Source organism: Eurosta solidaginis, chromosome 1 (assembly GCF_040869045.1).
Source record: "Eurosta solidaginis isolate ZX-2024a chromosome 1, ASM4086904v1, whole genome shotgun sequence".
Taxonomy (NCBI): domain Eukaryota; kingdom Metazoa; phylum Arthropoda; class Insecta; order Diptera; family Tephritidae; genus Eurosta; species Eurosta solidaginis.
In genome coordinates, this window is record NC_090319.1 from 86,380,956 (window position 1) to 86,397,081 (window position 16,126).

Here is a 16,126-nt window from a genome sequence, read left to right on the forward strand (position 1 = left end):
AGTTGACACAATCCTTCAAAAGTTATCCCATTTCAAGTCTTCAGTCAAAGCTCAAGATTCCTGATGTCGAAATATCGAAAATAATTAAAATTAAAATATTTTCAAGCGTTTTATATATTAGCCGGGCTTTGAGCTCAACAAAATAGAACTGTTCTTTATACTTACGACTAAAAACAAAATAAATAAGTTCAAAATTAAGGCTCTTCATTCTGGACGGCAGATGAATTTTCATTAAGAAGCTTTTCTTGGCAGAAATACACTCGGAGTGTTTGCCAAATCACTGCCGAGCGGCGACCACGCTTAGAAAAGCTTTTTTCTTTATTGGAAAAGCTTGTTTCTCATTTTTTGATGTTGCTTTGCATAGGAATGGCCTAAAAGGTTCAATTTGGTCATGTTAAATAGTTCCCGTGATGGTCGTGCTAGTACCTTAATGGTGCTTGTAAACGGATCGTACCGGATTTATATCCCACAAAGGACCATCAAGATCGATAACACTCCCCAAAACCTTCGGCGAGTGTCCTTAACGCTACAACAAAAACTGATTTAAACAACAACTGATTTGTGGAGTTGTAACGAAACACAAAAAGAAAGTTCTTACATTTTTAATTGTGCTATATCAACCGGTTTCAGAGGTATAAATCAACGGTTAATTTTTGAAGGATGAAAATATGATGCATATTTTTTTATGATATATTCTTTTAATGAGCGTACTCTAAAACTTGGAAATCTACAATGAAAAACATTCGACGATAAAGTAATAAACGAACTGCAAAAAACTATTTATGACACAATAACTGAACGTTTTAGATTCCGATTTTTCAGTGCGAGTTTAAACTTCAGTTAAAGTTGACTATAGTTTAACACTGCCACTTCGGCAGCTTAAGCTGAGATGAGCAGCAAAATTGTATGTTATCGAAAACTGACACGCATCAACAAATAAACACAAAACTATAAACCAACCAAATCAACAAACACACAAAAAAGGTGAAACGATTAAAATTACTAACTTCTACCTGCCTCGGATAACCACAAAAGCTGATCAGTGAACTGCTAGAACAACATCAGGTGAAAACCACCCCCGTTTCTGAATGCAACATAACACACAAATATGTACACAAACGTTCAATTTTACAATAGCTGCTCTTGCACCTATGAACTATAAATATCGGACAAACGACAGCAACAGATCAGAACGAAAATGACACTGATGATGATTGACAAGCGATGACGAAAAATCGTTCCAATATATGTACATTAGTTATCCAACCTGCCATAAAATCGAATAAGCTAACCCCCTTCTCTATTATCTAAGATTAGCGGTTGATAAACGCTGCATAAACGTAGCGTTCTGAAACAAAATGACCAAATTCCCAAATCCCTACCCTGTAGTCGTCCAATCAAATTATAATGCAATTATCTACGCTAGAAAATCTATTTCCTCGAAAAGTATTTTATTGTACATACAAGGAAATTTCCTTAAGTTTAAAAAATTCCCATAAATTTATCCTTTTCATTTGCTCCGAAGAATAATTTGTTTGAATCTAATGACTCTTTAATGTGAATAGAGTATGCATTAGTTCTCTCATTATTCTCGAATTGCCTATGTTCATTCACTCCCACACTCAGTTTCACCCCAACACTCAGACTCACTCCCTCTCCGTCTACCTCAATTTCCTCATATATGGAATCTCTATAATAAATCAGGTGGGATTCATATATTTGCGGAGATAAAGCGATTTTTTTTTAATGGAGGGCGCGGCTCCGGCGATAATCCGTACGAATATACTGAAGGTTTGGGGAATATTTTTGTTCTTACACATATCTATTGATAATCGACTATTCGAATAATCGATTAGCAAAAGTTGTTAAGTAAAATAATCGAGTATATCTTTCGATTAGTGACGGGTTCGACTATTCGAATAATATTTTCGAGTATTCGAATAATGTTTTTGAGTATTCGAATAATATTTTCAATGCAAAATTTGCTACTCGACTAGTCGAATAATCGAATAATCGATTACAAACAAGAGCCCTATTCCATATATTTTTATTTCCAGGAACAAAAGTTGTACTTTTAAATAAGAAATTCACCTTTCTGGAAAAATTGCAACATTATTCATTTCAGTGTTGGTTACCCTAAAATTTACATTAGACAAGTTTTTTGTATGATACGGTCTAATGTTGTATGTTTGTGTGAAGACACCGCTAGTATCATAAAATAATTTGGAAATTTTATTTATACTCTTGAATCTTTTATGAGGTAAATTTATAATGTGCCTTTTGTTACCGGCACATAAAGAAATACTTATTTCACTCTAAAAAAAATGCAAATGTTTTTACTGCTTATAATATTATAGAGCGACTATGTGGTCTAAACCCAAAATAAAAATTTGTTTAGCAACTTAGGTTGGCACGTTGGGTAAGTGAGTGCTTTTCAATGAGAAATTTAGCTTAAGCAAAATATTTTTTCAAACGTTCAGTGGATTGTTGGAGAAACAATTACAACAACTTCTGATCAGATCAAACCAAAAAGAACAAGTAAGGAAGTCTAAGTTCGGGTGAAACCGAACATTACATACCCAGCTGTACACTTGAAATGCTGTTGTTGTTTGTTTTGTGTTGTGGTTGTAGCGATAAGGTTACTCCCCGAAGCCTTTGGGGAGCGTTATCGATGTGATGGTCCTTTGCCGGATACGGATCCGGTACGCTCCGGTAACGCAGCACCATTAAGGTACTAGCCCGACCATCTCGGGAACGATTTGTATGACCACATTAAACATTCAAACCATCCCTCCCTACCTAACCCGAAGTTCCATAAGGAGCTTAATTTTTCTTCGAGTTATGGCTCCCGAAACATAGAAAATTGCTTAGTCATAAAAGGGGCGGTGCCACGCCCGTTTTTTTTAATTTGAAGTTTTTCCTCTTTATTGTTATAAATCCACTTGGGAAATAAAATAGCATTGATATAAAGCTCTTTTTTGCAAAGATATAGCTTATTTTATTCGTCCACGACCCTTTTAAAAATCTTTTATATAAAAGTGGGCGTGGTCTTTACCCGATTTCGTTAGTTTTTCTTCAAAGCATTCCTTATAGTATAGGCAACCTCTCTGCCTAATTTTATTATGATAAGTTTAACGATTTTTGATTAATAATATTTGTAAAATTGATTTTATCACAAGTGGGCGGTGCCACTCTAATTTTAAAAATTTTTTTTTAATTTTTATCAAGTCTCAATATCAGTCCACACGTCAAATTTCAACATTCTAGGTGTATTATTTTCTAAATAATCAGGGTTTTGTGTTTTCCAAAATGTTATATATATATAAAAAGTGGGCGTGGTTATCATCCGATTTCGCTCATTTTCAATACCAATCTATTCTGGATCTAGATAAGTTCGTGTACCAAATTTGGTCAATATTTACTCAAGTTATCTTGTTAAGGGACAGACGGACGGATATGGCTCAATCAAATTTTTTTTCGATACTGATGATTTTGATATATGTAAGTTTATATCTATCTCGATTCCTTTATAGCTGTACAACCCACCGTTATCCAATCAAAGTTATAATACCCTGTGTACAAGTACAGCTGGGTATAAAAATATAGCTATATATAACACAGTTGCGCTCTGCTGAGCTCACCCATGAACCACATATGTATCTGGTCGCGACAGTCTAGAACAAACAATAATAACGACATCTATCGTTTAACGGTATGGCTACGACTACAGCAACAATCGGCAAGTTTACACGTTCAAACGATTTGGTTGGCGAGTATTTGTGTATAAGCAATGAGCGAATCAGCGACCAATAATAATGCGATTTTCGCAGGCGGGCAGCAACTGGTATGCGCATTGCTTTCCCGTCGGCAAACACAGTGGCCGCTATAAAACTAGATACAGGCTTTTTATACTCACTTGAGCAGAGCTCACAGAGTATATTAAGTTTGATTGGATAACGGTTAGTTGTACAGGTATAAAGGAATCGAGATAGATATAGACTTCCATATATCAAAATCATCAGGATCGAAAAAAAATTTGATTGAGCCATGTCCGTCCGTCCGTCCGTTAACACGATAACTTGAGTAAATTTTGAGGTATCTTGATGAAATTTGGTACGTAGGTTCCTGAGCACTCATCTCAGATCGCTATTTAAAATGAACGATATCGGACTATAACCACGCCCACTTTTTCGATATCGAAAATTTCGAAAAACCGAAAAAGTGCAATAATTCATTACCAAAGACAGATAAAGCGATGAAACTTGGTAGGTGAGTTGAACTTATGACGAAGAATAGAAAATTAGTAAAATTTTGGACAATGGGCGTGGCACCGCCCACTTTTAAAAGAAGGTAATTTAAAACTTTTGCAAGCTGTAATTTGGCAGTCGTTGAAGATATCATGATGAAATTTGGCAGGAACGTTACTCCTATTACTATATGTACGCTTAATAAAAATTAGCAAAATCGGAGAAGGACCACGCCCACTTTTATAAAAAAATGTTGTTTAAAAGTAAAATTTTAACAAAAAATTTAATATCTTTACAGTATATAAGTAAATTATGTCAACATTCAACTCTAGTAATGATATGGTGCAACAAAATACAAAAAATAAAGAAAATTTCAAAATGGGCGTTGCTCCGCCCTTTTTCATTTAATTTGTCTAGGATACTTTTAATGCCATAAGTCGAACAAAAATTTCCCAATCCTTTTGAAATTTGGTAGGGGCATAGATTTTATGACGTTAACTGTTTTCTGTGAAAATGTGCGAAATCGGTTGAAGCCACGCCCAGTTTTTATACACAGTCGTCCGTCTGCCCTTCCGCATGGCCGTTAACACGATAACTTGAGCAAAAATCGACATATCTTTACTGAACTTAGTTCACGTACTTATCTGAACTCACTTTATCTTGGTATAAAAAATGAACGAAATCCGACTATGACCACGCCCACTTTTTCGATATCGAAAATTACGAAAAATGAAAAAAATGCCATAATTCTATACCAAATACGAAAAAAGGGATGAAACATGGTAATTGGATTGGTTTGTTGACGCGAAATATAACTTTAGAAAAAACTTTGTAAAATGTTTGTGACACCTACCATATTAAGTAGAAGAAAATGAATAAGTTCTGCAGGGCGAAATAAAACACCCTTGAAATCTTGGCAGGTATTACATATATAAATAAATTAGCGGTATCCAACAGATGATGTTCTGGGTCACCCTGGTCCACATTTTGGTCGATATCTGGAAAACGACTTCACATATACAACTACCACCACTCCCTTTTAAAACTCTCATTAATACCTTTAATTTGATACCAATATCGTACAAACACATTCTAGAGTCACCCCTGGTCCACCTTTATGGCGATATCTCGAAAAGGCGTCCACCTATAGAAATAAGCCCCACGCCCTTTTAAAATACTCATTAACGCCTTTCATTTGATACCCATATCGTACAAACATATTCTAGAGTCACCCCTGGTCCACCTTTATGGCGATATCTCGAAAAGGCGACCACCTATACAACTACCACCACTCCATTTTAAAACCCTCATTAAAACCTTTAATTTGATACCCATATCGTACAAACACATTCTAGAGTCACCCCTGGTCCACCTTTATGGCGATATTTCGAAACGGCGTCCACCAATAGAACTAAGGCCCACTCCCTTTTAAAATACTCATTAACACCTTTCATTTGATATACATATTGTACAAACGCATTCTAGAGTCACCCCTGGTCCACCTTTATGGCGATATCTCGAAAAGGCGACCACCAATACAACTACCACCACTCCCTTTTAAAACCCTCATTAATACCTTTAATTTGATACCCATATCGTACAAACAAATTCTAGGGTCACCCCTGGTCCACCTTTATGGCGATATCTCGAAACGGCGTCCACCTATGGAACTAAGGATCACTCCCTTTTAAAATACTCATTAACACCTTTCTTTTGATACCCATATTGTACAAACAAATTCTAGGGTCACCCCTGGTCCACCTTTATGGAAACATCTCGAAACGGCGTCCACCTATGGAACTAAGGATTACTCCCTTTTAAAATACTCATTAACACCTTTCATTTGATACCCATATCGTACAAACAAATTCTAGAGTCACCCACTCCCTCATAAAATACTCTTTAATGCCTTTCATTTGATACACATGTCATACAAACACATTCCAGGGTTTCCCTCGGTTCATTTTCCTACATGGTTATTTTCCCTTATGTTGTCACCATAGCTCTCAACTGAGTATGTAATGTTCGGTTACACCCGAACTTAACCTTCCTTACTTGTTATTTTAAGTTTTGGTGTTATCAAACATTTAAACATTACTTTCAATAAGCTTTGTCATTTTCTATGGAGCTTGTATGTTACACTACCAAATTATAAACTTTGCATATATTACCGCTTGATAGAATCAAAATCATACAACGAGCTAATTAAATGCCCCGTCACATAAGCAGTTTTTCATATAGATGCGTTTAACGCATTATGAGTGGATTGCACGTATTTTTTAAGGAGAACGGCAGATCGAGCGACACCAGCGCCATCTAACATGAAAAAGTAGCCATCTTCCAACTTTTGTTGCAAGCAAAGCATAAGAAGAAGAATATGACATTTGCTTTGGCTAATACTGTTTTCACACAGAAACTTAGTGATCTCATTTCACCTGCTAATGAAATCGTAAATTTGTTGCTTTCACACAGAAGTAACTGCTCGATTAGTATGAAGGATGAGACAGACAATCATGGCGGAACGACACAAGGTGGGAGCATGGTGACATACCTACAAACAAAAAAAATTCCATGTACTTGTAAATTCGATGGACAAATGTCAAAATCGTACTGCGCCGGTAGTTGATGTATCAAATCAAATAAAAAAGGTTATAATCAGCTGTTCGATGCGGCCACCTTGTATCGTTCCGCCATGCAGACAATGACATTTGCTTTGAAAACTAAGAAGCGGAAACGGAAGCGGAACGCTGCCAACAGAGTTGCACTGTGCTTTTGACTTCATTAGGCATTCGATTAGCTACTAATGAAATAATAATAGATTCGAATTTTGTAGGGAAGATTGAGCTCAATAAGCGTCTTAATGTAGAAAACTGCCTTTATTATTCAATAAGCCGTCTGTGTGAAAACAGTATAAGGGTGCTTTCACACTTTGCAAGTGAAATTATTTTTTCCACTCATTGGTGCTTTTCTAAAATCTTTCACAGTTAAAAACTGCAATTTAACAAATGAAGGGAACACAAAATATGTATTTTTCCTGTATAGTGCGAATGCTTTCAACAGTGATTCGTAAAATGTTGTACGTGAATGGGCAAGGCGAAATAAACTTCAATTGCCAAGTTTGAAGTTCGTTCATATTTACAAACGCAAAATGTTGTTGTTGTTGTTGTAGCGATAAGGTTACTCCCCGAAGGCTTTGGGTCGCCAGAGCCACGTCTGTTAGTGAAACAGGATTCGCTACGGATAGGTGAGGTCGACAATTGGGTTTGGAGAAGCTATATATTGCGCTGGCAACCAGAAAGGGTTGCGCTACACGACTCCTTGAATCTGGTATTTTAGTCGCCTCTTACGACAGGCATAGCTACCGCGGGTATATTCTGACCCCCTAACCCGGTGGGGGCAAAAGCAAAATTTTACGAGATTGTGGCGATGTTCATGCATAAGATTCCGTCGAACGTATCGATGTATATGAAAAGCTTCATTGTGCCGTGGCCATAGGAATAGGCAGTGTCACGCCCATTTTCAAACTTCAATATATTGAACTGTTTCATAACAACCTATATTTGTACTTATGTAGCTGAGACAACCCAATCGGACTGGGCGAGAGTTGCACATCATCGATCAAGTAGGAAAGTGTCGAAGATTATGTGCAGGTCTTATAACCTTAGATTAATTAAGTAACACTAATCATGGAAAAGAGGGGACTATAGGCTCATTATGGGTATTCTGACTACATATTGCCTTTTGTTAGTGACAGAAGATGTAGGAAGTTCCGGGTTGGAGGAGAAACGATCATTTGAGCTAAGACTAGAGCTATTAGGGGTGGCACTGCTACCAGATCCGGAGGCAGCTAGTAGCGGAGGTCCTTGAAAGCTTCTAGTGTTTGTCAAGAAGACGGTTTATGCATGTAAAAGAATGCTGGGGGTACGTGGCATCTATCGCCCGCTTTCGCTCATTGAGTCTTTATAACGATAGTAGAGCCTATATTATACAATGGATTCCTTGATTGGTGGGCAGCCACACAAAAAATATGCTACCTCAAAATATTATAGGGGGTATGCAGGCAACGAATGTTTAAGCGCCAATTATACTTGCATAGCATAGTAAGGCACAGCAACATTTCTCTTACAAACACAATCTGTTCAATGGGATTTGCTTGTACTTCATTAGGCTACGGTGCATTACGTGTTGGTGTTCTTGTTGTAGCAGTGCTTCGCCTCATCCAATTATCAGCAATATCCTCTACAGGAAGTCCAATGAAACCTGCAGTTTCAAAAGGAGGGGACCAGATAGAGAGGGGGTGTTAGAGGTGTTGGTACCACATTGCACTTTAAAAGATGGTTGGTGTCATGTGGGGACAAATTGCAAGCAAGACATACATTATGTATGTCGGGGTTGATTTTGGAAAAGTAAGAGTCCAACCTGTTACAGTATCCAGACTGAAGTTGAGTTAAAGTGACATGCGTCTCCCTGGGAGATTGCTTTCCTCTTCTATGAGTTCAGGGTATTTTACTTTAAGAACAGGGTTCGCCGGGCGATGCCAGACATAGAGGTCTGACGCCTTTTTGTGTATATCATTGAGACCTTTTTGTGTTTTTCTTCTACACACGGCTGAGTTGTCGGGTGCCATATTTCCTAATAATGCTTGCGAAAATGACTTCTTAAGCCCCTGGGAGGAGGGGCTTCATCAATCAGATGTCTGTTGGGATGCCCAGGTTGCGGGGTAGATTATGTTAGGTTAGACTGGCCGGTCCATGGGGACCTCGCATAGACTGAATGAGTCCGCAGTTTCACCAAAAGTTTGTTTAACGACCAAACTGAAAAACTCTATCAAAAACCAGGATATATGTTATAAAATAACACCGTCCTCTTGACAAAGATTTCTAGGACCTACTTGCTGCTTATAGATCTGACAGCTGTATCACTTCTTATAGCTGGAGTCTTAGCTGTTGTTGTTGTTGTTGTAGCGATACGGTTGCTCCCCGAAGGTTTAGGGAGTGATCGATGTGATGGTCCTTTGCCGTTTACAGATCCGGTACGCTCCGGTAACACAGCATCATTAAGGTGCTGGCCCGACCATCTCGGGAACGATTTATATGGCCACATTAAACCTTCAGGCCAATCCGGTATTTTAGTCGCCTCTTACGACAGGCATACCTACCGCGGGTATATTCTAACCCCCTGACCCGCTGGGGTACATAGAGTCTTAGCTTGGCAAGCGCAGGGCACGAGCACAAAACGCGCTCGATAGAGGTTTCTGTGTATTTATGGGCATGAATGCGCAGTACTCTCGTCTCATTGTGTAGATGGTGTTCTGGGGACCGTGCATTGCATTGCGTGGAAGTCTGTTAAATTTTGATTTCAATGTTTCAGTGTATTTTAGATACAAACTTTATTTGTATGCGTGTTTCCTCTCGTTAGCGACAGTCTACGTACGCTATGTAACCTGCAAAAAGGTTTCTCATCATATGTATTGCTTTGTCATGCAATGTTATGCAAGTAAGAGGTGTGTTCAGAAAATAACGGGAATTTTCGTTTTTTGAAAAAGATATTTATTTTTTCATCTACATTAATGATGTCGCCTTCAAAATAGTCTCCATTAAATATTATGCACTTGTACCAGCGCTTCTTCTAATCCTCGAAACACTTCTCAAGCTCGATCTTTGGGATAGCCTTCAGCTCATTCACCGATGCGCTTGTAATTGCATCCATAACAACGGCCTTTCAAGGTTCTCTTTATTTTTGGAAATAGAAAAAGTCACACGGAGCCATGTCTGGCGAATATGGAGGCTGGGGAATCGTTACAGTATTGTTTTTGGTCAAAAATTTACGAACAAGCAATGAAGTGTGATCAGATGCATTATCGTGGTGCAAAAGCCGCATCTTTCGAGCCTTTTTTGGTCTTGGCGATCGAGAATGCCTCCACCGTTTTACTCATTGCACTCACCGTATGCCTTTGTTAATATTTCGCACACTTTTTTTTTCATTCTTTACGCAAAATTTTATACAAATCCTTCGATCCATTTTTTTTTAACCAACTAAAAATCGCCGGCCTCATAAAAACACGCCTAACCTTAGCAGCTGTCACTGACTGTGGCAAACACTGTTAACAATTTTTACTTTGTTTTGATTTCAGTACCGTTATCATAAAGTTTCAAGGGACACCTAGTAGGTTGTTGAACTATTAGCTTCGTTGCCGGTATGACAGATACGTCAGCACCAGTATCAACCAACAAAATTCTATTTGATAAACGACCTTTTACTAAAAGGCGACTCGTAGTTAAAGATATGTCCAGCGTCGCAGAACCCGAAAATTCTTCTAGTTTTTTAATTGCTTATATGAGCATGGTGGAATGCATTTAGATCCCTTAAGCCCAAAACGACTATGATACCAACACAAATCATTTCTCTTGGACTTACTATTCTTTCTATTTCTACCAACCATTGGGCGATCTCTGCGCAGTACGTCATTGAATATGCGATCTAGTACTTCAATTTTTTCAGAAAGTTGATTAATGACATTATCAGTATTTGATAAAGATGCTATCTGCGGTCGAGAAATTTCGAAAATTTTATCAGCTTGTTGAGCTAATTCTGTAAGTTCTGCATTGTTTGTTGCTAATATTGAACGTACACTATCCGGTAATTGATCTAAAAATAGAGTCTTTAACACATTATCTCTAACACCGTTAATTACTGCTAATGCTTTCACTGACTGTAAAAAATGTGTTGGCTTCTGATCACCAATCACTAAACCTCCAAACAGCTTCCTTAATTTAACTTCTTCCGAAATAGCAAAGGATGATATCAGGCATTGCTTAATGGCTTCATATTTATTTTCTTGTGGTGGGGAAAGTAAAATGTTTCCAATAAATTTTAAATGTGCTGAGTCCAAATTAGCGACGACATGTGCGTATTTCATTTCATCCCTCCTGATGCGCGAAAGGGAAAAAAGAACCATAACTGTGGCTGTTCGACCAGAAAGGAGGTAGCTTGCATACGGTTGCTGCTCCAATTTCAATATTATCTGTGCCCAAATTCTGACGTTGCGATGATATACCATCTCCGCTTGGAAGATTTGCTGGACGAACCGGAGAATGACTTAAGGACATTTTTTCTTTTACGTGTATCGGGGTCACCAAAAATATGTAGATAAAACTATATATTTAAAAGACAAACAGTAGTTCCGTGTTTAAAAGAATTTTTAATAATAAAATTTTTTTGAGAGGACAAAATTTAAAAAGATAAAAAAAAAAAAAGAATTTTCAAAACAAAGTATAAATTGGTAAGAGTGTTTGCCACATTGCATATGGTTCCCAAGAAAAATGGGGACTGACGTCCTTGCGGAGATTACAGATTCTTGATTAAAATAACCTTGCCCGATAAATACTCTAATCCGTTTATAACTGATTTTAATCATAATCTCTATGGAAAACATATTTTTTCAAAGCTGGATTTGGTACGAGCATATCATCAAATTCGCATGCATAAAGATGATGTACAGAAAACGGCCATTATAACACCATTCGGATTTTTCGAAATTCTCAAAATGCCGTTTGGTCTTCGAAATGCGGGCCAAACTTTTCAACGTTACATGGATGAAGTTCGTCGTAATTTAGATTTCGTTTTTGTGTACATTGATGATGTACTCATAGCTTCAACGAATATTAACGAGCACCTTCAACATTTGAAGATTTTAATTAATCGTTTCAAGGAATTCGGAATTATTATCAATCCTGAGTGTTCAAAATAGAGTTTTTAGGTATTGAAATAAGCAGCGAAGACATTTCCCCAATGAAATCAAAAATTGATGCAATACTCTCGTATAAGAGGCCTGAGGATATATTTATATTTATTGTAATGCCGTCAATGAAACAAAGTTTCTTACAGACTACTAACAACAAGTACATAAAAATACTAGTATGTTACATACTAAACTTAAGAAGTTAATATAGCTGAACTTATGCGTTTTTGGCAATGATAAATTTTTATCGAAAATTTTTACCTGCTGGGGCAGAAGTTCAAGCAAAGCTTAATAATTTAACGAAAGGTGCAATTAAAAATGATAAGACGAAAATCTATTGGACAGAAGAGTTAAATGATGCTTTTGACTATTGTAAGCAAAGTATTGCAAATGTAGTAATATTAATGCATCCTAATCCAGAACTAGAAATATGTCTTAAAGTTGACGCCTCAAATATCGCCATAGGGGGCAGTCCTTGAACAAAAAGAAGGTAAAGACTGGAGGCCGTTAGGGTTTTTCTCTCGAAAGTTGTCGCATGCTGAATGTAACTACAGCACTTATGACAGAAAGCTTTTGTCAGCATATTGTGGAATAAAATATTTTCGTCATATGTTGGAAGCAAGAAATTTTGTTTCATATACGGATCACAAGCCATTAACTTTTGCAAATGCAACTCCACGTCAGTTTCGACATTTGGATTTCATTGCTCAATTCACAACGGATGTGCGTCATATTTCAGTAAAAGATAATATTGTAGCGGATGCGTTGTCCAGAATTGGTGAAATAGCTGTTATTAACTATCAACATATCGCACAAGCTCAGAATAATGACAAGGAATTACAGTTGTTATTACAAAATCCAAGAGGACTTCAGCTTAAACTTGTGAAAATTCCCGAACCGGAAGTGGAAATATTTTGTGACGTGTCAACTCAACACGCAAGACCTTATATCCCAATGGAATTTATGAAAGTCATTTTCGAAAACTTACATAGTTTATCACACCCTGGTATAAAAGCCACACAACGTTTGTTGACTCAAAGATTCATGTGGCCTTATATAAATAAGGATTGCAATTAATGGGTTAAATTTTGTTTAAAATGTTATCGACATACTAAGTCACCTCATGGCATTTATCCAGTGCCAAGACATGGATTTTCTAGTATACATTTGGATTTAGTTGGTCCTTTGCTTACTATGGTAGATAGTTTCAGCCGTTGGATGGAAGTAATCCCACTTAGTATAATTACTGCCGAGGAAATTTTTCGCGCATTTTATGATAATTTGATCGCACGCTTTGGTTGTCCAAGTACTATTCATACGGATAGAGGTAGACAATTTACGTCTAATGTTTTCTCCAATTTTGCTAAAATAATAGGCTTTAAGCTTTACCACACTACGTCTTTTCATCCGCAATCAAATGGAATGGTACAACGTCTACATTGAACCTTAAAAGCAGCTCTTATTTCACATGAAAATGTACAATGGACGAAGGCATTATCAACAGTGTTGTTGGGATTACGCACTTCTTTTAAAAGGGACATTCAAGCATCAGCAGCAGAACTGGTCTATGGCCAGACGATTCATTTGCGTGGTGAATTTTTTACTGACACAATATCTGAACGATTAGATATGCAAGGTGAAGTTCTCAGTATTTTACGACGTTTCATGGCAGAAATGAAACCTATTCCAGCTAGTAACCATTCAAGTCTTATGCCTTTTGTTTATAAATATTTAAAATATTGCACATATGTATGGGTGAGATCAGAACATCAAAAGTGGTTAGATTTTCGATATAATGGACCTTTCAAAGTTGTTGAGCGGAATTCCGAATACTTTAAAATTCAATTTCCATCGACAGATTAAAACCAGTTTTTTTTAGAATCATTGTCGGTAAACAGTACTAGTTTTTTAAGTTCATTATCAGTTTGTATAAATACAAAGGTTAAATCTGTTTCGTTTGATTAATGTTAAACTAGGAAGGGTGTAATGTGGCAAACACTCTTACCAATTTTTACTTTGTTTTGAAAATTTTTTTTTTACACTTCTATCTTTTTAAATTTTGTCTTCTCAAAGAAGAATTTTATTATTAAAAATTATTTTAAACACGAATCTACCGTTTTTCTTTTAGATATATAGTTTAATCTATACTGACAAAGAAAACAATGAATACAGCTGAAAATTGTATCATACTTCAGGGACATGTGTATCAACATTATAAAAAAAAATTTGATAATTAGAAACTCCAAACCCGCCAAATTAAAATATTCCCGTGATTTTGTGAACACACCTCGTATAATTGACTCCTTAGAGCAGTGGTCGGCGCGCCATAGCTCAATTGAGCCAGACTTGCTTCACACATATTCTTACTCTCCATCATCAGTCGTTAGCGAGACAGCAACGAATAAACGCTGCGCACTGCTGTCGCAAAAATGTTAAAGTTCCCTGTGACAAATATTACGAGTGGGAAACGCAACTGGTATGAAGACCTTTCCATATGTAGCTCATCTTCCAAGCATGTTTAGGTATCGGTTTTTACCTTTTTGGGTATGTTATATTGAATAACTTTTCACTACAATGTGAGTTTTTTAAATTACTTTAACAAAAGTTGTAACAATTTCATTCTAGACTCCTTTTTTTTTGAGCCAAAAAAAATGTAACTTCAGCACAAAAAATTTAATTGAATGTATCTTTAGGTTTCATTTGTTAGCTCCATATATTTTAAACATTTTGTATTTCCTTGGTTGTGGCAAATGTATTAGTTTCGCAAATATCATTTTTTAAGTGATCGCCTCTATTTTTGCGATATTTGAGGGACTTGAGAATATTTGAAACTAATTCTGATTAAAAAATTAAATTTTCCAAAATATTTGCTAGAAATGCATCCTCCGCATGTTGTAATTTTAACTTTAATTTCCTACTGGGATGCTCATGCTCTCGCTCTCACTAAGGCACCTACCCTTTAATTTTTGCCAAGCTCTGCTTTATAGTGTAAGCAACGCGCGTCGATATTTTCTCAGCTAGTTCCGAGAGTCATTACCTGTTGTAAAATCGAATATATATATTATTTCTAATTGCTGTTTTTATGTACGGGGCACTTTTTCTTATTTGGAATCCAAATCCATAAATAAAGTTTTGGTTGTAAGGATGTAGATTCGGGCTATTAGCGAGTTTTTGGTCGTAGTTCTTTTCTTTAGCTATATTTTATTAAAATAATTTGTTAGAAATAAACGATTGTGAGCACACAAGGAAATCTATTTGTACTATGGCACTATTGTGAATATTTGCTCTGCATTACCGGCAGTTGTTACCATACGCTAGATGGCACCGCAAGCTGTAACTGTAAGTTTAATTGATTGATAGAACAAGTGATTTCTGTTGATATTTGATAAGAGACTTTTATATTGGTTGCGGAAGATTCGCACGGGTCCGGCTCGTATTCAATATTTGCATACTTGAATGCACCCTTATATTCTGAATTAATTGTCTAGGACACCATTTTTTCTATGGTAAATTTGATATTCAACAAAGTATGACTATTTTAATTATATTGCGATTCAGCTGACATCTTACATTTCGACCTTTTGATCGGCCATACCTATATGTAAGTCTCCTTATGAAAGTAAGGTGTCAAGTTTTTTGTTGAATTCACAAATATAGGTACGATATTAATGCATTCTTTTTCATTTCCAAAGATATTCAAATATGTAATGATTTCACTTAAGGGTTAATCAAACACTTACCCAAATCAGCAACGCGTATGCCATAGCAATTCATATCCTTGTTGAGTGTCTGTTGCATAGGAATAGCTGTGGAGTTGGACAAAGTGGCCGCCGTCTCCTGTGGTCGCTTACGCGCCACGGCAATACCAATCGGCACCGTATTATCTGCAAAGCAAACAAAAACAAAAACAAACAACATTTGAGAAATAAGCGTAAGAAAGCCAAAAAGGCAGGCATATCACTGCTGCGATCAACACACTGCCAAACACGAAAGCTCCACCCATAACTCACGGTCGAGTGAGATGGTGTGGTTAATATATGTGCACGTATGTGAGAATTATGTCTATGTACATTGGCGTAGGGTGAACGAAATATAAGGGGAACACGATACAAAAAAATTCCCTACAGCAGCTATACAC

General features: G+C 36.8%; 1 protein-coding gene across 5 annotated transcripts in view; it reads right to left on the reverse strand.

Moving 5' to 3' along the window:
* Positions 1 to 16,126, reverse strand: part of wge (winged eye) — a 164,979-nt gene that overhangs the window by 120,809 nt on the left and 28,044 nt on the right. For all 5 annotated transcript variants that reach the window (XM_067758991.1, XM_067758990.1, XM_067758993.1 and 2 more), the window contains one exon: positions 15,729 to 15,872. In XM_067758991.1, the coding sequence (XP_067615092.1) occupies positions 15,729 to 15,872 (144 nt within the window). The remainder of the gene's footprint in view (positions 1 to 15,728; positions 15,873 to 16,126) is intronic.